Raw genomic sequence first — 25,949 nt, forward strand, 5'->3', positions numbered from 1 at the left:
AAGTTATAAATTGCGACTGGCTAAAATATTTTAATTGAATTTAAACTTTTATATTTATGCCAATGAAGCAAAATTTAAAGCTACGATTGCCAAATTCAAAATTATTTTAATTGAACTGATTATAAAATTCCATTTGAGACATTTTAAAATTTTATATTAACGCCAAAGGTGTGAGTTAAGCTTTGGAATAAGATTTAAATCTAAGATTGCTAATTTAAAAATATTTTGCAATATTGAAGGCAGATTTAATGCAAAGATTGCCAAATTGAAAATATTTTAAATGCCAATTTAAAATTTGCTTGCTGGACTGACAATAAATTTCCATTTGAAACGTTTTAAAATTTAATATTAATGCCAATGTGTGATTAGCAATATTAATGAAAGATTTAAATCTAAGTTTGCTTAATTAAATATTAAATAATTTATTAAACTGTTAATAAATTAGCATAACAATAAAAATGCCAATGTGAGAATTGGGTTAAGCAATTCGTTACTCTATACTAACTTTAATCTGCAGCTTTAATCATATTATGCATGCATTTTACAGTTACTCACTGAACTAGAACAAAAAACTTGCTGCACAAATCGATTTTCAAATCAAATTAAATTCGAATTATTCAGCGCTCAGTGCTTTGAATTGGCTGCACATAAATCAGCGAAAACTTCATTAACACGACTGCCAAAATCTATGAATATAAATCTAAATGCAACCTGTTGTTGGTGCAACTGTTGCTCCTTTTGGCCGGCACCAACTACGTGGACGACCCCAAAACGGGCTGAAATAAATAACTCAATTTAGGAAAAAGTGTTAACTTGAAATTTGCCAATAAATCAATGGACAAGCTGGCAGCTTGTGATTAGCACCAAAACCCCCCGAAGATTGCTTATCTACTCAACAAGCAACCAAAGCGTGCAGTCGTCGCTGCCCCCCTCCCCTCTCTCTCTCCACACCCAAAGTGTAATTTTCGCAAAGCGGAAGACTTTTCAATAAGCAACAGTTAGCGCTGTAAGTTTGGGCGCCGTCAGTTGCGCTGACAGTTAATAAACTTGGCGATTTTTTTTCGTTGGCACATTTTTAATTTAAAACTTTTATTTTGCTACGCTACACTTTGTTGCCGCTACACTATCTAAGCCGCGTTAACAAATAAACTTCAATCAGCGTTTAATTGAAATTAAAGCTGTCAGTTCGTTATTTTTTTTTTTTGCCAAATCATTTACTAGCTTGTAATATAACGCGCTGATTCTTGTGGCTTAAACTGATTCTGGTTTTATATTTCTTTGGGCCTTACTCTTGACGTGTTTACTAATATAAAGCTTAAATCCAACCGGTTTTTGGTTTTCTCAAACCAATATTATTATTATATGCCTTGCTGACCGGTTTTACTGTAGCGCACACATATTTCTGTATATTTTGTTTTTTTAATTTGATTCTGCGCGTTTAATTTTTCGCTGTTGAAATATTTTCTGTTTGCATTTGACACAGCAGCGAAGTCAAAGTTAAAGCCAAACACGCGCTACAGATCTTGACAGTTTCGTTAACTGTAAACGCTTCCGACACAAGCTCAAAATTCTGTGGCTAAAATTATGACTTGGGCGCTATTGTTGAGATATTCATTAGCGTAATAACAAATGTTATGCTTAGCATAAAGTTTAGATTAAGTTGGAACGTGTTACAAAATTTGAAAGTCTAACCTAATCAATTCTTTATTTACAGCGCCAATATAACAACAATAAAGAAACAACAAGCGGTAAGTTTAACAATTGGCAAACAATTGACATTCAGCACAAAATTTGCAGCTTCAAAATGCTTTCCGCATTTATTTATAATCAATAACCAAGCAGCAATTAAAGCTGCTACTTATGCGGAAATAGTTAGGCGCTTATTTTTTAAATTTATGTGGCATTAGCTCATAAACTTTGATATGCTATAAGCGCTGCTATGCTCCAGTTATGTTATGTTGACAACAATACAACAAATGACTTTCCAAAGTTTAGGCCCCCCCCCCCCTACCCTGTGTTCTGTCTAATGTTGCGCTCAAATGCACAACAAACTTGGCCAGCTGAACGTGTTGGTTATTAAAAAGAAAAGTTGACAAATGACAGCGTACAGCAAAAAAAAAAAAACTGCAAAGTGATCGTGAAAATTGTAAAAGTGAAAATTTGTACAAATTAAATTGTAGAGCGAGCAATGGAAATGTTTTTAAAAATTATAGAAAAGTGGTTGGCAACAAATCAAGCGCGACAAGTGAAAACTTGACCATGGGAAGCACAAAATTTAAACAAAATAAAGAATTACAGACAAGCAAATAAATCAACATTAAACTGTTTGCTGATTGTGCCACAAATCGCTGCTTAATATAAGAATAAAGTTTTAGTTGCTTTATTTATATAGCCAGCTGCTATGCCAAATGAATCAACGTATCAAATGAATCAACACTAAACTGTTTGCTTACTTATTTTATAGTTCAAATTGTGCTGCAGCTCAAATATGTTCAATATATTGTATAAAGTTTTAGTTGCTTGTATTTATTTATTCTATGCCGCTCTCGCTTTGCTGGCTTTTGGCTTTTGTTTGCTTTTGTTTGCTTTTGCACAATTAATGCCAAATTGCCAACTAAGGTAAACAAAATTTGTTACAGTTCTGTGGCTCAAGTTGCTTTCGTAGGCGGTTCAACATTCAGTTGCTGCTTGAATGGACTTGAGCGTTCTGTGTTCAACTTTCTCACAGTTCTGTACACAATGCTCGCTTTCTAAATGCACAAATCATTGTCTCTCTACCTCTCTCTCTCGCTCTGTGCTGCATTTTCCTAAACTAAATGCCTTTAATTAACAATTTATGTGCAACACTGTGTTTAGTTCTTATGTTTTCTATGCCAGCCCTCAATTTGATGCATCATGCAACAGCGCGCAGAGCTGAGAAGCGGCGGCAGCTACTGTTGTCAACGCAGACATTGCTGCTGCTGCTGGCTGCTGCTACCGTCGTTTCTGCCCAGTCATGCTTAATTATTATGATTATCGATGTTTTATGCTCTATAATTGCCGTTGGCGGCCGTGACTTGTTCTTTTGGGCGTCACCAGCTACCAAAACCAGAAAACACACAAGCTACACACACACATGTATCTGTGTGTGTTGTCGCTTTTGTTTAATTGATTTAATTGTATATCACTACTAGCGCGTTTTTTTTTGATTTGATTACGCTGCGCAAAGTTTGTCGCTTAAGTCTTTTGTTTTATACTACCTGCTCTAGGCCATTTTAATGCATATCTCTTAGTTGCTAGTTAAGTGTCAGCTTACAGACTAAACTAAGCTGCACAGTGGTGCACAGTGTATGACAAATTAAAGTGTCTGCCACACTGTGCCTTGGGGCTAAACCAAAGCTAAGCCATGTCAGTTAGTCGACAAACTGCTAGTACCACTGTCCAGTCAACTGTCCAAGCAGGCGTGCATTAAAATTTATTATATAAGCTAGCAGCAACTGTTGTTGTTGTTGTTGTTGTTGTTGCTGTCGCTGCAATCTTTAAAAATCTCGCGAACTCATCAACAACATTTCAAAGTGTACGTACATCAAAGTGGCTGCCAGACAGACAGACAGACAGACAGACGAACAGACAGCGCAGCTTCAGTGACTGCAACATGAAGGTGTATCGCATAAAATCACAAAAACTATCTAAACAGGAAACCTAACAACAGCAACAGCAGCAGCAACAGCAACAACAAAATGCTTGGCGGCGGTGGCGAGTAAATTAAAACAAAACGTTGTCGTCTCTGTAGCTCAGGCCGCCTTCTAAGCAAACTGACTGCTGATCCTGCTACAAGTTGCTGCTGCTGCTGTTTTTTGTGTTGCTGCTGCTGCTGTTGCTACTGTGTGTTGCTGCCTGCCTGTGCTACTGTCTGCCTTAACACTTTGCACAAATATTAATGTATTATGTTTTTGCTTTTTTGCTGCCTGTGGGCAACAGCAACAACAACAACAACAACAACAACAACTTTTGATGGATTGCAGTGTCTGCAAAGTTCTTCAGCAGCAGTTGAGCTGCCGCTGTCTACAGTTGCTATATAATATATATAAGGGCGCTTTAATACATTTGAAGGTCAAACAACGCAGTTAGAAAAGAGTTTCGAAATTCGTTGCTGCTCATTAACAATTGTTTTTAGCTATAAACATAAATTCACTTGAGTGCGCAAACAAAATAAAAGTCTAAGCTACGCTCACGTGCTGCTGCTGCTGCTGCTGCTGCTTATTGCGTGTTTATGTTGCAGCTTCAGTTAATGCGCTCAGCCCCCGCCAGATTCAGCTTCAGTTTTTTGTTTTTTTGGGTGCGTCAAGCTGTTGATAATAACAATGACCCAAATAGCTAGACGAAGCGTGTGCGGCGCGGCGCTTATCTCGGCATTGAGTGTGCCTACAAATCGAATGACTTAGGCAACAAACTTGCGCATCAGTCGCATGTTAGTCACGCATTCGTCTTGACTGCAGCTGCAACGCATAATTAACATTTAGCTGCCAAAGAGCTGTACAAATAAATCGCGTCTAAATTACACCATATCAAGCTAACTAACAATGGCTAAAACAAATTGTAGAATTCCTAACAGCAGCGGCAATAAGAAACACTTAATGGTAATTCACTTAAATAATCATTAGTCAACAAATTTTTGCTTGCTAAATAAAATAGTAACAGCAATCAAGCAACAGGTGCGCAGCTGGATAAAGCAATAACAGCAGCAACAGTAACAACAACAACAACAACAACAATTCTCTGTTATAATCACAATAATTTTCAACTCAACTGGATAAAACGAAATGTGCGCAAAATGTGGCACAAACGGAAACAGCCAAGAAATCAACTCAATTGCACATGCACATGCATGTGTGTGTGCTTGTGTCTGTCTGTGTGTAAAATGCATTTAGACTTAAGCACAGAATGTTTTGCCAACAAGTCAAGCACTGAAAGTAAATGATGATGAATGTCAGTCACTAAACAAAATACTTGAGCAGTTTATACTAGAGATGGGCAAAGCAAAGCCTGTTTGCCAAGTTTGAAATATATATATATATATATTTATTGAATTACAATCCGAAATCAGCTTAGAGCAGAATTCAGAATTCTATTAAACATCTTTAAGTTTTGCAGCTACTAAAATTTAGTTTGCGAGCTTTCAAGCTTAAGTCTTATAAATAAATAATAATCATTTTTACCATATCAATTGTTAGAAAAAATATATTTTAAATTGTGTTTCCATTTAACAGAATTTGTTATTTATTTATAACTTACTAATAAATATATAAATTATTTGTTAGCTCGTCTCTTTTCCGTGTCTTTCAAGCTTTGTGCTCTGATTTTTAATTCGCATATAACTGCTATTTATTTATCGCTAACTTTACTCATTACTTTTAACTTAGCAATAAATAAAAGAATTATTTGCTCTGATTTTTAACCATGAAGCTCGCAGAATCTTTAGTACTCACTATAAATAAAAGAGAAAATTGCTTGCGAGTTTTTAAGCTAAAATCTTTAAAATAAATATTATTACTTTACTCATAATTTTAAGTATATCAATTGTGATTCACATATAACAGAATTTGTTATTTATTATTTATTTATTTATTACTAATAAATATAAGAATTATTTATTAGGTCGTCTCTTTTCAAGCTTTGTGCTCTGATTTTTAAGCACAAAGTTCGGAGAATCTTTCATCTCTAGTACTCGCTATAAATAAAAGAAAGAGCAAAATAAAACTTGCAGCATTAAGTGTAAGATATTCTCTAAATCAAATATATTAAGCTTCTATATAACAATTGTTGTTATTTATAATATTATGCTCAAACTCATAGAATTCATTTTGTTTTTGCTATTTTAACAAACAATTTAAAAAATATATTATAAGTAAAGTCGTTTCCTTTGCCGTCTTTGGGCTTTTTTTTTTCATTTCAATTTTTAAGCACGAAGTTCGGCGTGTTTTGAAGCCCATTCCCATCTCTAGAACTCACTTTAAATAAAAGTAAAAGAAAAATTAAAACTTGCACGATTAAGGTACATATTTCTCTAATCAAGACCGCTAAAAATTTCAAATTTATTTTTAATGCTTGAGGCCAAAACAACAACAGGCAGAATTTTGCTCTTTCTCTTTGCTTTGACGCAAGTTTATCATAAAGTTTTTGATGACTTTGTTTCGTTCGGTTAATTGCAATGCAAGCCAAGTGATTGACATGGCCACGTAACGGGGCAACAACTGAGTCACATTATAAAGCCATAAAAATAACACCTTCCAGCTTACAGATGACAACAGCAAGCAACCAATAACAGCAGCAGCAGCAGCAGCAGCTGAGGCATCCATCATTAGCAGCAGCCCAAACGTTTTGGGGCCACACGCAGCGAACTTGACTGAGGGCACAACACAAAAAGCAAACTAATTACATGCCAAGTAATTTTAATACCCAACGAAAAGCAACAACAACAGCAACAGCAGCAATGAGCAGTCGCACTTGCACAGCAGCAACACGTAATGTGGCATCGGGGCAACAAAAAGTGGTGCAAGCAAACAGCATGAGGCCAATGTACTCGAGCCAACAACTGCAACTGCAACAGCAACAGCATCAGTGGCTCATCACAACGGGCGCAACGCTCTCTAAATGGCAGCTTGTTGGCCAGCAGCAGAGGCTTGACCCATGGCTAACATCTGCCGGCAACAACCGGCAAAAGATGAAGCGACTGATCATGTTGCTGTCGTAGCTGTTGCTGTTGCAGTTGCTGCTGCTGCTGCTGCAATTGATATGGCAGGAAGTTTGCATCGCCTACCGCTGTTGCTGCTGCTGCTGTTGCCGGCTTTGATATGTAAATTGTGCCAAATCAATGCTAATTTCTTGGCGTGCCTCAGTCTGTGGCCAGGCATGTTGTAATTAAAATTGCTAAAAAACAAAACGAAAACAATAACAATATGCGAAGCAGCAAAACAAACATTGCCACGCGCATTAGTATGCAACTCTCACTCGCCAGCGACGCCATAAGCAGCAGCAGCAGCAGCAGCAACAACAGTCGCAGCAACAGCAGCAAGAAAAGCTCAACAAAACAATTTACCAAGTTTGGCCTAAACGTTCAAAAGCAGGCAAAGCCAACTGGCCAATGACAGTATCAGCAACAGCAGCAACAGCAGCAACAGCAACAGCAACTGTTACGGCAGCAACATCCTCATAGCGTGCATAGCAACACGTGCGTTTGCCTTTTACTGCAACAACAGCAACAGTAACAACAACAACAATGAAAGGCCACTAACTTTGGTGTTTTTCGCGCGAAATTTACTAACGGCAACAACAACTTACTAACAGCAATAACTGCAGCAGCAGCAACAGCAACAGCAGCAACTACAAAACGCGCGTGCTCAACATTTGCCACAAATGGAGTTATCAACCAAATGGGTCTTCATCGATAAAAATTGATGAAGCGCTTCAGCTGCGTAGAACTTGAGGCGACCAATGACGACGACAACAGCAACAACCCAGCAGCGCACCCAATGCAAGACAGCAATTTTCCAAGGAAATTGCTTTCGCCTCGAGTGGCAAACAAACGAGCAATGTACGCAGTATGACGCACAAATATATACATAAGCATATATATATATATATATACATATATGCGTAAGCATATGCGTATATGTTGCTGGTGCTGCTGCTGTTGCCGTTGTCTGCCTTTGGTGACTTATTTTGCTTGTTAGCAGTAACGGCTGCAACATTTAAGTTTTTTAGCTAATGAGCAGCAGCTTGGCTGCGTTATTGAACAACAAAGTAAAAATAATAATAATAAAATGAGAAAACCAGAAAGAAAGGTGCTCGCTGCTTTTATGATAAACAATTAAATTGTGAGCTAAAGTTGTGTGCCAAAGTCTTGAGCACAGTGGCAAAACACAGAAGTTGTGGTTAAAATTAAACAAATTTTTATTAAGAATTTGTTTTGCAATAATATTAAGGCAAACTTCTTTGATTACAACATTATTTAAGCAATCGTTAACATTTATATTAGCAAAAATATTGACATATTTTACTCAGTATAGAGCTGCAAGTCATGGGGTCATCCGGAAATGCCAAGATGAGTTTATTGATATTTATTCATTTATTTATTTGCATCAAACTATTCGAGCTAACAAACTGATTAAAGACAAAAATACAAGAGAGAAACTTTTATATAAATGTTAATTAGTTAGTTAACTTAAGCTAATATTAAATTATTATTTGTCTATTATTTATAGACTGAAGGCCTTTGTTGAATTTAATTCTAGGCTACAATTAAAATAAATAAATAAATATTTGTCTATTTTATTTTTTACACATTTGTCAGCGCTTATTATAATTTTGCATATTTTATGCTTATCTTTGGCTTAGTTTAGCTTTAAGCTCAACAAAGTTTGAAGCCCAAACAAAATAATTCGACAGTACAAGACTTTTAGTCATAAGTTGCTTACAAAACAAGCGATTCTTAAATGTTTAGCTATTTTATGTTCGTATTGTTGCTAAAAACAAAGTTGCAACATTACTTTTAAGAATTTATAGCTTAGGATTCGGTGCTTTTTTGAAATTTAAGCATCACAAAATCTTAACACTGTTAAATTTTAATGCAATTTTGTTTGTATGTTGTATACAAGTCTAACAAGGCTTAAAACTCGAAAATCTGTTGCCATATTGCTGAGTTATAGCTTATTAAATATTGTTATTTCACTCATAACTTTGCTTAATAACTGCTTTAGACATACATTTTTAAACTTATTTAAATAATGGTGGCCATGCCTACACATAATGGCATAAAATATACCAATCGCTTTTTGAATAGTCAAGTTACAGCCTTTCAAAGTTAGAAATTCAATAAAATGCAAATATGTCGCATTGATCTTGTTGCCATAACATCAACAAATTATTTCATTGACGAGCTAATAGAACCATAACACACTTAAGGCCCAATCTCTTATAGCTGAGCTATAGCTTTATAGACAAACAAAATTAGTGTCAAAACGTTGACCCTCTGTTTATTTAAATTTGAATTGACGTCAAGCGCAGCTTTCGCATTTAAGCAGACAAACAGCCCACTGTGCCGACTAGCAGACAACAGTTTTGTTATAGCAGCAATGACATTTGCCAACGTATAATTAGTAAGCAACACAAGCGCTGACAGCAATTGACAAGCTAAGCAATCCCCAAGCGCAGAACTCAGTGCGCTGACAGCAACAACAAAAAAGTGAAAAGTGTCAATTTTTAAATTTGCGCGCAAATCTTTAGACAGTTATAACTGCTAAGCTGCAAGTATTTATTGGCTTTAGTGTCTCTGACCATGGCTTAAAGCTTTGACATACAAAATCAGTGAGTGGAGTTAACCAAAATATGTGCATAGGCAATTAGTAGCTTATGAGCTTCCATATTGAAGCATAGACCAAAGTTTCACACCTGTTGCTGCTGCTGTACTCAACTCGTTTCAAAAGCATAATTACTGTTTACAACTGCAACATGTGGCAAGCAAACTGTGATTAGGCCCAGTGCTGCCCACCAAAATGCGCTCGCTGCAGCTAATTGGGGTTCTAAGCGCACTGATTACCGCACTAGAGCGCAAGGAGTTGAACGCTGGAGCAGCAGCAGCAGCAGCAGCAGCAGCCTATGCATTAACTAATACAAAGTTCATGTATCATAAATACACCAGTCACTACGAAGAGCGCGCTGTCTACATGCAGAGTAACTGTGGTCTTAGTAACTTGAGAAAAAACAACAAGCATACAAATAATGTGACAAGAGCGCAGCAGCAGCAGCTACAGCAACTTGTGTGTAATTGTCGTTGCGTATCAGTCGCAACACCTGATTAGCTGCCACATGTGGCAGCGTCACATGCTGCTTGTCGGTGTTGAATTACGTTGCATCCTTGAATTTCGTTGCTCAAACATTAGCAACTGTTGCTGACAGCAGTGAAAGCTTAGACAGCAACAGTTGCTGTTGTAGGTGTGCAGGCATCAAATATAACTGTCAAGCTGTTGCTAGCACAAAAAATTGCAGCAATTGTTAAATTGTTGTTTGCAATTAAAAAAATTGCATGTACGTGCAGCAGCAGCAGCAGCAGACGACGCAATGTTGCTGCCACAGCTGATAGCATTGATTAGCAGCAACACTGCTTATTATAGCTGCTGCTGCTGCTGCACACTGGTGCTGAATTCTTTAAATTGTTTATTTAAACGCTTTACCATTGATCATAACAATTAAGCAAGCCACAGTGGCAGCAACTGTTGCTGCTGTTGCTGTTGCTATTTTGATAAAGCGCGTAATCGTAAAAACGCTAATGATACGATTTGCTGCTGCTATATGATGATTAAATGTTGCAAACGCTGCCGGCCATTTGCACAGATTTTTCAATGGAGCCGCAGCAAGCGCTTCGTGTTGCAGTTGCAATGTTGCAATGTTGCCGCGAAGCAGCCGCAGCTTAATTAGCGTAGAAAAGGGCGCAGCCAAAGACATGCATCAAGCACAGGCAGCAGCAGCAGCAGCAGCAGCAAGGAGGCGCAACCAGCAACCAGCAACTGTCATTGGCAGCAGCAGCAACAACTAAAAATAGTTGCACACGTGCAATTTTTCGACTATTAGACGTAATAGCTGAATGCATCATAATTTACCTTGACATTTAGACCAATGTCTGCGCATGCCAAAGTTAATTGCCAGCTGCCAGGATATGTGAAAAATTGCAAATGCTTTTGCTTTTGCTTTTGCTTACACGCCTGCATTTTGATTAGGTTTAACGCTAACTATTTATAGCATGCGTTGCATTCCAGCAACAGCAACAGCCAAACACCAACGCGACGCCAGCAGCAGCAGCAGCTAGAGGCAGGTTGCTGCTATTGCAGATGACTCACTCTACTCATAATCATTGCTGATATGCTTAATTAACTGCGCACAGAAATCCATGAGACTGAGACTGGGCAAACAGGTGGCTAGCAACTGCTGAAGGTCAGCAACTTTTTCCCAAGTGGTCGCCGGCAGCATCGACAACATGCCACACACACAAAAATTGTGGCGTGCAACGAGCTAAGCAATTAGAAGTTTGCTGCTCATTTTTGGGTAGCAGCGAAACCAAAACCAAAACAAAAATGCCGCTCATAAAAGCCACAAACAATTTTTGGTTCAGAACGCGCCGACAGCAGCAGCAGCAGCAAGCACAACAACAACAGCAACATACAACGAAAACGAAAACTAAACGCAAGCGTTGCTAAAAATGTATACACTGCAAAAAAAAAAGTAAATGCTAAAGTTGAACAAATTTAATTTGAAATTGCTGAGGGTTTAGCAAGTGTATTGCTTAGTCGGCTGCGCCTACGCTTGAGCCTTAGCGCTTATTTAATTTTGGTTTATCTTGGCGTCCAAGTCTCGAACTGGTCTACAGGCGCGCTGGCCCGGCGACTTTGGCCAACTTGGCAACCTTTAAAAGAATGCGGACTTACCAGCAACACACACACGCATACGAAACAAAAAATAAGCAATGAACAGAAAAAATAACTCAAAACTTGTGGCAACAACAACAACAACGAACTACTCAACTGCATTGCCTATGAGTTGGTTTGAAGTTGAAGTTGGAGGCGTCGGTGGCAACAAAAGTTGATGTCACAAATCTTGACTTTGACACTAGCAATAAATTTCATAGCAACTTTATGCACTATTAAAAAATATATAAAAAGCTAAAATATTAAATTCTTTTATAGCTTTTGGCAGCGTCTTAAACTTTTGTGGCAACCCATGCGTGGGTCCATAAGCAATAGCGCAATTGTACTACAGCCAGCTATTTGTTTGCGTCTGTGTGTGTGTGTGTGTGTTGCAGCTTGAGGGGTTACACGACTTGCCACATGCCACAGCTGGCTATGCGCGCTGTCTGGAATTTGTGCAGCTCTAATTTAATTTCATTTTTTAATGCTATTTCAAAAAAAAACTTTTCAAACAAATACATAAATTTTTATGAAATCGCCGCTGCAAATTAAAATAAAATTAAGCCGCCGCTGCAAGCGCCTGCAGCCAAAGCAAATATAATGGGGCATGAGGTCGTTACGACGCGACTTGTTGAGAAAATAGTTTAGCAGTCGTCAGAGAATCAGCGTCACGTTTCTTCAAGCAGCGCCACGCCCTTGGCCGCCCATAATGACGAGCCACAGCGAGTTCTTGGAATTACGCCAACGGCGCGTCCTTGAAACTGGTTTACCAATCCATAAACAAGACGCTCATTGCCGCATTGCTGCAACTTGAACTGATCCTGGGCCAGGCATTAAAGCTTTGCACTATTAATTAGACGACGTCACACAGCGTCGCACAACAAATTTACGACAATGGCTTTGGCTTCAATTAAATCTACATTATAGCGACATATTGTCCAAGTCGCTGGCTAAAAGCCTACATAAAAACTCAGCCAGACAAGGCTTAAAGCAACTGATAAAATTTGCAAAATTATTACTGCCCAGTAGCCAAGTTGCAAGCAGAAAGAGTAAGCAAGAGAGGAAGGGAGAGGCGAGGTGATGTTGCTGGTCAAAGCGCCATGGGATGTGTCATAGGATATGCCTAAGTGGCAAGACTTTGACTTAACAGTGTGCAAAATAAGTTTATAAACAGCATTCATTTTTAATAATATGAACTATTAAAATAAGAATATTCATAAGAAATCTTTTCCAGTCACTGCTAAGCTTTAAATAAATAAGGAAACAATATAAGCTTTTCAAGTGCTATAAAGAAAGTTTGTGCTGAATTTCGATTAGCATTTATTAATTATTGTTAATAGACATTTAATTCCATAATTGTTGTTAATATAATGAAACTATTAAATAAAGAATTCCCAGGCCTGAGCCCCTTTGTTGCCCTCCATGGCCAATACCAAATTTGTTACCCAATAGAATTTAAATTAATGTACTAACGACCTACCCATATTGTACTAGAAATCATAAATTTAATTAATAAGCACACAATATAATGGCATATTATCTAAAATGAAAATATATTAATTGTTCCCGCATCTCCACCCAAAAGAAAAAACTGAATAAAATAAAATATCAATACTAAATTCTAAGTACCTAACCCACCTGATATAAGTCTCTGTAGCAACAATTAATGATATAATAATAAGCAAAAAACATATTGCCGCTATTTAATAACCTTTTGAATTTATTAACTGACTGAAAGTTCAAGTGCGATTACTACGGACGATCAAGTTATATTTTAGCAAAGCTTCTCGAGAAAAGGCCCCTATGTCAAAATAAACTAATTAATGTGGCAAATATGTTTTACCTTTCCAATAGAAGTCCTGCACTGCAAGTCATTGTTAGAGATACTATTAACATTAATAAAATATCCAACATATCTAAGACAACAACCAAATACAATAATACAAAGAATAGCAGACCATCTCATATGAAGCCATAAAGGGTATTAATTCTAATGTATTTAACTTCCCTGTGCCTAATTTAATATGACATAATAAACTATAGACGCAAATTATATTTTATTACAATAACGAATGCAACTGTAAGTGTTTATCTTGTAATACTATATTAAGTCGATTTAAGAAGACGAGTATAAGCCTACATAAAAAACTGCATTAGTATAAGCACTTAATAAAATATACGTTATCACACACTATTTGTGACTGCTATATCTTCTAGAGACACATAAAATCATCAAAAACATATACACAAGCTTTACTTTGAAAAAAATATAAACCAAATCTAAAACAGTAAAAACAACTCGAAACTGTCAATAGACGCAACACGCAAATTTACGCAATATTAAGCTATGTTATTTTTACAGAGCATCGGTTAAAATCAATCATTAAGTTGTCACAGTGTCTTGAAAAAGATAAGAAAAGGACTCAGTAGAGACGGAGTCTAGTGATTTTGACGCAAAGTGATTGAGCAGCATAATTATTTGAAATGAAAATTCTAAGGATAACACACGATGAAATAAACACTAGACGGCGCAGACCAGCAGTTTGCGGCAGAAGTGATAAAACCAAACGAATGGAAGCCATAGATGGTTATAGGAACTGAAAATATTGAGACAAAAGTAAAAGGCAGTTGAGTAAATTAGCCAAGCTCATCGCGTTCTCAAGCCAAATGACATTCTCGCTGGTCTTTGAACCAAACGTTGCCTGTTGCCGTTGCCCATTGCCGTTGCCGTTGCCTGGTTCATTGGCCAATTGACAGTGGAGTGGAAAGCGAGTATCGACAGCTGTGGGCTGACCTTACTTGTTTGACTGCAAATGTTTATGACAGACAAGCAACAGCAACAACAACAACAACAACAACTGGCAATACAAATACAAAGTATTATGTAAGCTGATAATCACCTTAGATACGTTTAATGAACCCCGCACAGCTGACAATACTATAAATATTTGTTTTTCTAGCATATGCTATAGGTAGTGATTGTAGCGATAAAGATAGTGCTGCTCAGCTAGAATAAATAGCTTTGTTTTTAAACAGATTTGTAATCAAAGTGCGCAAAGAGCTGTGCGAGCAACACTAAACATTTTAATTTAACAGCAACACGAAAAATTGAACGCGCCTTTGCAAGTTGCAATGTTATGTTAATTATACGCTCCGTTGAACGCGCAGCAGCGCTTTACATAAAAATTAGGTTATTAGGGCTTAACTAATTGAGTTGCAAGCACAACAACTAATGTGACACTCCTTGTTCTAATTTTATTGCAGCTTAACAACAGCAGCAGCAGCAACATTGACTACAACAATTGACTTAGCATGCGTCTGTTTAAAACGCGCAAATCTACAGATACATATAGCACACTAGCCGCCGCACAGCAACAGAGCAGCAGCAACAGCTGCGAGCGCAACAACAGCAACAGCCACAACTACAAGCCGCTGGCAACATGCAGCAGCAAACTGAGCATTGTCAACAGCACAGCCATTTCAACGTCCTTGCCTGATTTGCATGAGAATACGCACGTCATGATACTCAGCTGCACCACACTTGCCAGCAATGGCAGCAGCAGCACAGCAACAGCCACAGTTGCTGCAGCAGCAGCAACAACAACAGCTACAGCCGCAGCGCAGCCGTTGCGCACAGCCACGCCTACATGCCTGCTAAGTGGGCGACAAACACCCTCAGCAATTTCAATGCTATCGCTGCAAGAGGCCAACAGCTTACACCGACAACAGCAGCAGCAGCAACAGCAACATGCAACAATTTATGTGCCCAACAAACTGAGCAACAATTTAAATAGCTCAACATTGCTGCTAAGCTATGGCAGCAGCAGCGATATTGCTGCGCAGCAACAACAACAACAGCAGCAACACTATCAGCAATATGTAGCACAGCGGCTGCACGCCAGCAACTCTGCCTCCAATAGTTGCCTCTATGAAAAGTTAAATGACAGCAGCCACATTTCACTAACACCAAATGGTAAGTTAAACATTTATTTTAATTTAATTAAACTAAGTTTAAAATGCGCTGCAAGTGCGTGCAATCAGTAAAGCGCCAATTGCAATCATCGCTTTTAAGCTGCTGCTGCTGCTCAAAATATGCTTGAGCGTCTTGCACGCAATATTTGCTTGCATTGTTGCTGGGCGCTGTTAGCAACATGTTGCTAAGCTGCATGTTGACATACCAAGTTGCTGGCAATACGCAAACGTTTTGCAAGCGCAGCCAATGCGTTGCTGTTGCATGCAACTGCCACATGCTGCAGTTGCTGTTGGCGCCCAGCTGCAGCACGCCCGCTGGCTCGGCGTACAACAACTCACGCGCATGTTGCAAGCACAAATAGCGACTGCTGGCTAATGTTGCCAGCGTGTGCGGCAAGCTCTGCAACATATTTTGTAGCTGCGCGCGTAGCTTAGGCGAACGCTGCTCAAGTTGCGCGCGCAGCGTTAGCGCAAATTGTGGCAGCAACACTTTAAGCTGCTGCTGCTGCTGCGCACTGGAGCGTTGCAGCTGCCAATAGAAACGCAACCAGAGCAACAGTCTAAGCGTATTATGGGCACTTGCACTTGGACTTAGCTGTTGCTGCAACTGCTGCAATTGCTGCACGCTTTGCGGCGTCTGCAGAAAATTGACATTCCACGCCAAGCGCTGCTGCTGCTCCAAGCTAAGCTGCTCACTTAGTCGTCCACTCCAGGCCTCGAACTCTGCGCTGCTCCCATTCAATTGCTGCAGCAACACTTTTCGCAGCTCCAGTATATAACTCGCCTGCCGCAGCGGCAGCAGCAGCAACAGCAGCCAGAGCAATGTTGCTTGCCACAAAGCAACCATCGCACAACAGCAATAAGTTGCAACTGTTGCGCAGCTACGCGCGCCACGCAAATTTATAAACTTTGTTTGGTTAGCTGCACTTTATAACTGCGTTTGGCACTCGTACATAAATATAATTTGTTAAAATTGCACAGCAAGGAAGCAACATTCATATTTTTGTTATCTTTGGCAATTTTATTGTTGCTGATAACAGCAGTTCAATGCACTTGCAATTGTTTATTTTGTTTATGCTAATCACCGACTAACTGTTACTCTTTCAAGGTCACATGCCCGATTATAAATTGGTTACAGCTGTGCCCGTCGTGGTGCTGGATGATGAACAAAAATTGGCAGCAACAGCTGCAACACCAACAGCCACAGCAACAGTTGCTGAGCCCAAAGGCGGCGACGCTGGTGGCGGCAGCAACGCTGGAAATGGTGCCTCCTTGGCCAGCACCACACGCAATGGTAAGTGGCAAGCTTGAGGGGAGTGGAACAGATGCTTAAACATTGCTATTTGTGCATGCAAAGCTGCTAAAGCCGTAAATGCTCTGAAATTGAAATTGATTTTTAAATTAAGTGCACGCCTATCAAAGTGTATAAATAAATACACTTATGTGTGTATGTGTGTGTGGCACGTGGCGCTGCTGCTGTTATTTATGCGCTAAATGGTAAATGCTCTCAAGTCGCTAAGATTAGTCATAAATTAGCTGCCGCTGCCGCTAGCGCTGGCGCTTTGAAGTGCTTACAACATCTTTTAATTTGATTTGATACTCACTTGGCGTTGCCCATTGTTGACCCCAAGCAACATTTCCGCATCTGTTCAGATTGTTCGATTGTCATTGATACTCGCGCACAGCCTGAAATACCGTATTGACCTGATTTAACAAAAGTTACTGTTGCTTTTGTGTAATGCGATCCAGAGCAGCAGCAGCAACTGTCTGTGCCTTAGGGCTTTGGAATTGTTGTCACTGGGCGCACGAGCGACTGCGGTTTGCTACCCCCCTCCCCCAACCACACCCTCAATAAGCGACGAAGTGTGACAAAGCTCTGGCATTTGTTGATGATTCGCAAAAAGTTTTGCGTTACATACTTATGTGATTATGGTCTGGACAACTAAATATGGCAGCCGTGGAGAGAAAGCTAACGCGCAAGCATAAGCAACAACATTAGTTAACAGCATATGCATTTAAACTTTTAGAATTTTATTAGCAAATATGCTGAGCAATAGCACAAAAAGTTCAATAACCATGTCATGGGAACACTTGACGACCCAAAACAGCAGCAGCAACATGCAGCAGCAACAACAATGCGCTGGGGCAAATGAAATGCAGAACAGGCAGCTCAATAATATCTCACGTACGAATGGGAATTGCAAAAATTTAACAAAAAACAGAGCGCACTATAACGGGAGAGATCGATAAACGTTCGCTGAAATCAATCAAGTCAAAATGGGCTTGGGAGCGCTCAGCGCAGAGCCGGCGCGGGATTGGACTTGTAATGAGCGATAATCCACAATAAATGCGCATGCGTGCAGCGCCAGGCAAAAGAACAAACTAAAAATGGAATTGGAAATTCAAGCTAAAGCTGCTGCTGCTGCTGTTCTTGATGTTGTTGATGTTGCTGTTGTTAAAGCCAGAGCTGCTGATGATGGTGTAACAGTTGAAGTTGGCCGACCAAACCCAAGACAAATTATAGGCTTTAGTTACACTGAGAGCAACGAATAAGCTTAAGCTGCTTAATATATTTGTAGCAACAAATATTTGACATTGAGATTTCTCGCAGTGTAACTGCTCGCTTATGTAGCTGCGTGTGCAAGTTAACGCTTATTGATTTCGCAATTGGCCAAAGCCAGGAATCATGGTTTATCATTTCTGTGCGCTGATGAAAGCAATTTGCAGCTGCTGCTGCTGCTGCTGCTGGCAACGTTCGTCGGCGGCCTGACCTTGGGGCGGGAGGGGTTCTCTCTAGGCAGCGACACCAATTAAAAGCAATTAAGATTGGCATTAGAAGCAGCTGGACACGCAATGGAGGACGGACGGTCGGCCGGCCGACTCATCTACTACTTGTAGTCCGTACATAAACATTGTCAGCTGCGTTCTGCTGATAAAGCCAAAGCGTCGGTAGCTTTGTCGGCGTAGCAAGTAAATGACTGCTGGGAATGCCATCATTAAACGGACTCCAAATGTTGCTGAGTGTGTGCCGCATTATTTGAATTGTTGTGGCAACATGTAGCGCTCATAATGGCTAAATGCTCATTTGGCTTAAGGCCATTGATAATCGTATGAGAGCCGAGTTATGCAAAAGAAAGCTCTAAAAGCCAGATAACATATTTCCGTTGCTTTCCCTAATACTCTTGTAAGAATTAAGCTTTTGGTCTAGCAAACTGGCTGCGAGATTTCTTACATTGTTGAGCACCCTTTGCCTCCTCCTAGCACTGCCTTTTCGCAAGTCATCGGGCAGCACTGGACACAGTGTGGTGGGCACGGCCAAGACACTGGCGGGCATTTGACACCGTCTTGAAAGTTAAGTGGGTGTAGAATTTGTGGCATGTGGCCGGCGGTCGTCTCTCTGATTCTTTTTAGCGTGTGGCGAGGCGTAGAAGTCGGCTGTCATATAATTGATGCCCGTGTGCCGTTTGCTATTATTGTTTAACACTCGCCAGTCAGCCAGCCAGCCAGCCTGGAGTTGCGTCCATTCCAGCAAATGCTTGCGCTGAAAACTTTAATCAACGAGCAAAAAAGAAGAAAAGTCGGTCAGCCTCTGGGTGGAGCTGCAGCTTTAGCCGTTGCAGTTGGTTCAACTGTCAACCTGAATTGGTGCTGGCAGCATCGCATCATTGACGCCCACACAGCTGCCGCGCCCCCGCAATGCAGACTCCAAGCTCCAAACTGCAGCCGCCCCCTAAGGCTAAACAGCTTTGGCACGAGTCGTCGATGAGTCGAGCAGTCGAGCTACAAAATAGTTTTTGAAATTTTATAGTCACCATAATACGCTTGGATACATTACGATTAGGCAGAAGATTTGCTTAAAATTACTGCAGTTGATTCTTTTGTGCATGTTTTATGCTAATTGTTCAGATATCTATCTAACTGACAGTTCTCCCCCACACCACCCCACCCCCCTCCAATCGCTCTCGCGCTCTCAAGCGCACACCCACTCTGACTGTGATAAATATGGGACAAGCACATAAATTTATTTATTAACGAGCCAAAGCGAAAAAAAATAAAACGAGTGTACTCCCAACTGGAACTGAAACTGAAAAGTCCAAGCGGATGCCTTTTTAAGTGTTGGCAATTGCTGTTAAACCTGATTGTAAAAATATTTTACGACGTTATTACATTGCCAGAGCCCAGGCAGGATCTGGACGGGCAGTGCTGTGGGGGTGGTGCAACCATTTTGTGATTGGTTATGCACCGTTTGTAATTGAGGTGCGCTTAGCATTTAATAACTGTAAAGCGTTATGATCTAACAAAGTGAGCTTAAGGCCTATAGCATGATCTGCACTCAAAGGTATTTGTGGCTAAGGTGTAGAGATTTTAAATAGCATTTTATTAAGCATTCATATTAGCTATAGTTGTAGTTGTGATAACAGTTTATATATATTGCAATTGGCTTTAATTGATTAAAATTTGGTTATTAATAGTTAAGTAACAATAAAAGTATGGAATGAAATTCCTAACACAAGTCGTCCTCTTCCTCCTCCGCTTGTACTTTGTTAGCGTTGCCGCTTTCAGGTTTCTTCTCCACCTCCAGACTCTGTGGTAGGGGAATGTTCTTAGCCAAGATTGCATACTCCACGTCCATGTGTCGTATGAATGGCGTTGCCAGCATTCTGGCAGCCATCTCAGCGTCCTCATCATCAAAGGCCTGCAGCAGCGTTTGCAGCGTAGACACTTCCTCAGGTTCACAGCAGTTGCCCCACTCCTTGAACGATTTCTCCGCCTCCACAGAGTCACCCAGACCAAGTTGCACCAGCACTAGCGCCACAACCATGCGTCCTATTTGGCCATAGGACTCTGTTTGCTGAAACAGTCCAATTTCCTGTTTAATTGCCTTGGTTGCCTCCTCGTAGCGTCTGAGCTTCACCAGCAGCCTGGACACCTTTGAGCAATATTCGGACGCTTGGCGTGTGGAATCTTCAATGAGTATAACTTCTACAGCATGTTGATAGAAGCGCAATGCCATGTCTGGATGCTTCGACTCTGTCAGCTTTGCAGCTTTATCCAGCGCTGAGGCAGCAGCTTCGGGTGAGCCATGCTGCTGATAGAGACTGCAAGCCTTGTTGGCATACTCCTCAACGTCTGTCAGCTTGTCCATATCCTTGGATACCAATATAAGCTGCTCGTATGCCTTGGCAGCATGGAACCAGGATTTGTTGTTCTTGTAAGCATCGATGGCCTTCAGCAGACACTCCTTGCTTTTGTCATATGACTTGGCAATTCGATACGCCGTCGCTGCCTTTGAGTACTCATCTGCGGCACTGTCATAGTCCGGCACCCACTTCAATAGCGATGTCTTCAAGCTCTTTTCAGCAGTGCGCACCAGTTCCTCAGCCTCGGCAATTTTTTTCGCGGACATAGACATCTTATTTGCTGGCGAAAAATCAATTGTTTATGTGTACAAACGAAGCAGTGTGACCGCACCAGCGCAGCAAACAAAATACCGAAGCACTAAAAGTAGAGCTGTCGCACTCACGACTCTGTGTGCCATATCGATAGCTATCGTTAAATATGTGTATCGATTTAATATAACGGCGCAGTTTATTAAACAGCTTTGAAAAAAATCTGCATATATTTAATATGAGGCGCACAAAGAGAAAGCACATGAAGGAATTTTGCGTATTTATAGTTGAAATACAAGCAACAGTTGTCCTGTCAAGCAAACAATTTCAATTGCGGTCAACTGAACGACCGGCCGCTCAACTGGGCGAGCGCAGCTTTTGTCGTGGTCAAGTATAAACCACACAATGCATGAAATTCAATGCCTGGCTTAAGAGCACGTGCCAGCACAAAACCACAAAAGGTGCAGCAGTCAAGCACAAGACACCGTTGCCCCAATCGCAATCCTTCAGGCAGCTAATTCATTATTGATGTACATATTAACATTTTTTATGCGACGCTGCGGGCTATGGAGCCTGTCAATACGTTTGCCCATTTGCCTGTAAGGCGTTGAGATTTATTGAAGCGTTATAATTAAGTTAGAAATCGTTTTCTGATTGCATACTCATTTTATTTTTCTTTTTCTACTTGCAGTCTTCACCTGGGGCAAGCGCATGAGCCGCAAACTGGATTTGCTCAAACGCAGCGAATCGCCCAGCAACACACACAAGTCGCACACAGATCTGCGCAGTCTCTTTCACTCGCCAACGCATCACAAGTCCAGCAACAATGCCAAGAGCTCACCCTCGCCCACAAGCGGGCCAACTGCTGCCTATCAAACCAGCACGCTCAAGAAATGCAAATCAGGACCCATTGAAACCATTAAGCAGCGTCAGCAGCAACAGCAGCAGCAACAAAACCAACAGCAACAGCAGCAGCAACAACAACATCAACAGTTTTCACAGACAGGCAGCCAGAGTGCGCAGTCGACGCCCACGCATCAGTATCAGCCAGCGGCACGCCCACAAAAGGCTCTGAAGAACTTCTTCCATCGCATTGGCTCCACTGGCATGCTGAATCATCGCTCCCACAATCTGCTCAAGGCGTCGGAAGCAGCGCAGCAGGCAACGCCAACAACCCAGACGCTATATCGCAGCAGCAGCACTAGCCAGCTGTCCAGTAGCTCCTACATCAAGTGCGATGATCCTACCGAAGGCCTCAATCTGCACAGCCAACAGCAACGCCAGCAGCAGCTGCATCAGCAGCAGCAGCAACAACAGCAGCAACGTTTACCGCGCATGTCAAGCCTCAAGTCGAGCAGCTGCGATGACATTGCCAAGGTGAGCAGTTGTCTGACCGCCAGCAGCAGCAATGGCAGCAACACAACCAGCAGTCTGGGCTCGCCTCCAAATGGTGCTCCAGCACAGCAGGATGCCACACGCCGTGGCGCCTTTCCCTATGCATTCCTGCGGTCACGCTTGTCTGTGCTGCCCGAGGAGCAGGGCGGCGCCTTGCGCCAGCGCGAGGCAGCAGCCGCCATAGCAGCAGCCACGCAGTCGCAGTCACCACTGACGCAGCGACGCTCGCCGGAGCGCAACGACAGCATCTCGTCCAAGGACTGGGAACCACTTTACCAAAGATTAAGTAGTTGTCTGAGTTCAAACGAGTCGGGCTATGATAGCGATGGAGGCGGCGGAGGCGCAGGTGCCCGAATGGGCAATAATCTTAGCATCTCCGGCGGAGATACAGAATCTATTGCCTCGGGCACGCTTAAGCGCAACTCCCTAATCTCGCTAAGCTCCTCCGAGGGCCTGGGCATGGGCTCAATGCGCAACAGCAGCATTTGCAGTGCGCCTGTCAGTCTGGGTGGCTACAACTATGACTATGAAACGGAGACCATTAGACGCCGCTTTCGTCAGTTGAAGCTGGAGCGCAAATGCCAAGAGGACTACATTGGTCTGGTGCTGTCGCCTAAAATGGTCATCACCAACAACAATGAGCAGCAGTATCGCTATCTAATTGTGGAACTGGAACCCTATGGCATGGCACAAAAGTGAGTAAGCTGCGTTAACCAACATTAAGTCCTATTAACTCTCTTGCTTGCAGAGATGGGCGCCTGCGTCTGGGCGATGAGATTGTCAATGTGAATGGCAAGCATTTGCGTGGCATACAATCCTTTGCTGAGGTGCAGCGTCTGCTTAGCAGCTTTGTGGAGAACTGCATCGATTTGGTTATAGCGCACGACGAGATTGCCACTGTCACCGATTTCTACACCAAAATACGCATCGATGGCGTCAGCACTCAACGGCAGCTGCAACGTCTTAGCTATGCACAGCGCACAGACAGCCTGAGCAGCCTGCAGAGCCTGCAATTGCAGACGGAACGGGAACAGGAGCAACTGGAAGCTGGTGAGGATCAGTGCGATGCACGCTCGTTGGCCAGCGTTAGTACGCTGCCCACGCCTATGCCGCTGATGCAGCATAGACGCAGCTCCACGCCACGCCACTCGCTGGACGTGAGTGCGCCGGAGCATGAGCTGCTGCGACGACGTGCGCGCAGCTCGTCCGGACAGCGTAGTCTGGCTCTAACACCCACACCGCTCTTTAACCCAACACCACCACCAAATAATAAGAATGACAACAATGAATCCTATACGCCCGTGTATGCGAATCGAGCGGCTAGCATTTGTGCTGCCTCCTCGTTGGCGGATGATGAGAAATGGCAGCTGTTGGCACGCAAGCGCTGCTCCGAAGGCGCCGCTTTGTCCACGAGCAGTGGCAGCCAACAGCAGCAGCAGCAGTTTGGTCAGCGCACTCATTATGCGCGTAACTCCATTAATTTAACCAACTCGCATTATCGCTCGCTGAGATTTGCGCATTCGCGTCTCAGCTCCTCCAGGCTGAGTCTGTTTATGCAGACGCCGGCAGCCGCTAACAATAATACAACAGCAATAAGTACTGACAACACCCAAACAACAACAGCAACAACTACTGATCTCACTAACAACACCATGCCACAACAGCAGCAGCAGCAGCAGCAACAACAACAACACCAATCATTATACATCAAGCACACGCCAAAGAGCGTCTCATTGTTTACGCCAAATCCATTTAATAATGCCTCATCCTCATCAGCAACGGCAGCCAGCTCCTTGGCTCCGCCCGCCGCCTCTCTAATGCATCATCGGCCTTCGTTGCCTGTGGCCAAATTAACAATACGCGACGAGGAAATGGCTGAGGTCATACGCGCCTCCATGAGTGAGGGTGAGCCTAACATTTTAACATATTAATTGACTTGGAATAGCTTCCATTCGACACGCCCTAACTTTTAATATACTCTATTTTGCAGGCTCGGGACGCAGCACGCCCAAGACCATTACCTTTTTCAAGGGACAGGGCATGAAGTCTCTAGGCTTCAGCATTGTGGGTGGACGGGATTCGCCCAAGGGCAACATGGGCATATTTGTGAAAACAGTTTTTCCATCCGGACAGGCGGCCGACGATGGCACGCTCCAAGCAGGTTAGTTGACCACTATAGACAAGAACTTATGTTTTCTTTATTGATCCTTGCCTGCTTTCTAGGTGATGAAATCGTTGAGATCAATGGCAATTCAGTGCAGGGCATGAGCCATGCCGAGACCATTGGACTCTTCAAGAATGTGCGCGAAGGAACTATAGTGCTCCAGATTCTGCGTAGAAAGTGAGTTACAACTAAGGAATCAACATCACTCAGGATTTAATGTTGCTTCTTTTATTTTGCAGGCTACAAAAGGCAAAGTCTATGGGCACATAAGGTTAGCAGTTGGTGTATATATACATAAGTCTATTGACTTCTACAAATTTGTTAGCGCTAATTTTTAATGAATTGTTAATTGTTTATAACTAATTCGACACACAATTCGTTTAAGCTATGTCAAACAAAATGTACAAATTCTATATTAGAAATTTAAGCAATTTTTTGTAAACGTACAAAGCACTCGACTTACACAGATAAAGCAAATAACTATATATTTACCATACATATATGTTATTCATGTTCATTTATTTTTGTATTCTACGCTAACATATCGGTAGGAAACCGTCACGTCCGATTTGGCTAAGATATACCCTCTCAAAGTTAGAAAGTGATAAGAAATGAAAACGGCATCATTTTTGGCAAAAATTTACAGGGAGTTACATCACGTTTTTCCAAAAATCGAAATCTATAGACTTTCCGTATTGAATGCAGTTTTATTCCTTATGCATCCCATGAGTCTAACAAGCATGAAACTCCGCATCCGGATGCAATTTGCTGAAATTACGGTTATCAAAGTGGCGATATTTCTCCAAAAATTTGTTTTAGCATAACTATTTTGATCATAATCGCAAATAATTTTTTATATCATTCATCTATATACTCATTTTTTAATTGTGCTTTCCACGCCAACATATTGACGTACCAAGCATTTAGGGATCTAATTGTGCTTTCAATACCAACATAAAATGGTATAAAAAAAAAAGTAGCTCTGCAGCATTGGTTTTACTACCATAACTTAGTCTAAATAATTTTTTATTCAACACAACAGAATATGTTTATTAAGAACCTCATGAGTAAATGAAGCTAAACAACTCTTCAGTCCGATCATTTTTGGCTGAGATATAGCTTGTCAAAGTTAGAAAGTGATATGAAATGAGGACGGCCTGATTTTTGCAAAAAATTCAAAGGGGTAACATCACGTTTTTTTGACAAAATTTAGAAAATTTTAAAACTTCCAAATTTGAATGCAGTTTGTTGTTTAGATGCATCTCACAATTCCAACAAGGCATGAAACTGAAATCAGACGCAATTTCGCTTATCAAAGCTTGAAATTGCACACAAATTTGTCTTGTTAACTCTTTTCTTCATAACTGCGCCAAATAATTGCTTAATCATACATTATTACACTCAATTTAATTGACCCAAACATAAAATGGTGTAAAAAGGCTGCGTTACAGGCTTTAAAAGCTAGATGCTTTGAAAAATTCGTCTTCATTGATTACATTAAGCATCGGACACGTCATCATCCGGAGCCTGCCCAAGCGTAGCTCCTAACGCTGTCTTTACCTCAAGCAACTGTGTCCCAATTCAAATTGA

General features: G+C 41.3%; 3 protein-coding genes across 5 annotated transcripts in view; 1 reads left to right on the top strand and 2 right to left on the bottom strand.

The window, feature by feature from the left end:
* LOC108597095 overlaps positions 1-24,845 on the top strand; it is a 40,652-nt gene extending 15,807 nt beyond the window's left edge. For all 3 annotated transcript variants that reach the window (XM_017983460.2, XM_033293369.1, XM_033293370.1), the window contains exons 3-10: positions 1,715-1,748; positions 14,703-15,411; positions 16,519-16,704; positions 21,492-22,890; positions 22,944-24,100; positions 24,186-24,356; positions 24,419-24,536; positions 24,599-24,845. In XM_017983460.2, the coding sequence (XP_017838949.2) occupies positions 14,751-15,411; positions 16,519-16,704; positions 21,492-22,890; positions 22,944-24,100; positions 24,186-24,356; positions 24,419-24,536; positions 24,599-24,629 (3,723 nt within the window). In that variant the 5' untranslated portion in view covers positions 1,715-1,748; positions 14,703-14,750 and the 3' untranslated portion in view covers positions 24,630-24,845. The remainder of the gene's footprint in view (positions 1-1,714; positions 1,749-14,702; positions 15,412-16,518; positions 16,705-21,491; positions 22,891-22,943; positions 24,101-24,185; positions 24,357-24,418; positions 24,537-24,598) is intronic.
* Positions 15,410-16,260, bottom strand: LOC108597097. The gene has a single exon (XM_017983462.2). The coding sequence runs from the start codon at positions 16,255-16,257 to the stop codon at positions 15,439-15,441; it is 819 nt and encodes a 272-aa protein (XP_017838951.2). The 5' UTR covers positions 16,258-16,260; the 3' UTR covers positions 15,410-15,438.
* LOC108597096 (gamma-soluble NSF attachment protein) lies at positions 19,768-20,874 on the bottom strand. The gene has a single exon (XM_017983461.2). It carries the CDS (start codon positions 20,821-20,823, stop codon positions 19,915-19,917), a length of 909 nt encoding a protein of 302 aa, XP_017838950.1. The 5' UTR covers positions 20,824-20,874; the 3' UTR covers positions 19,768-19,914.
* Positions 24,846-25,949: the final 1,104 nt, after the last annotated feature.

Source organism: Drosophila busckii, chromosome 2R, assembly GCF_011750605.1.
Source record: "Drosophila busckii strain San Diego stock center, stock number 13000-0081.31 chromosome 2R, ASM1175060v1, whole genome shotgun sequence".
NCBI classification, from domain to species: Eukaryota; Metazoa; Arthropoda; class Insecta; order Diptera; family Drosophilidae; genus Drosophila; species Drosophila busckii.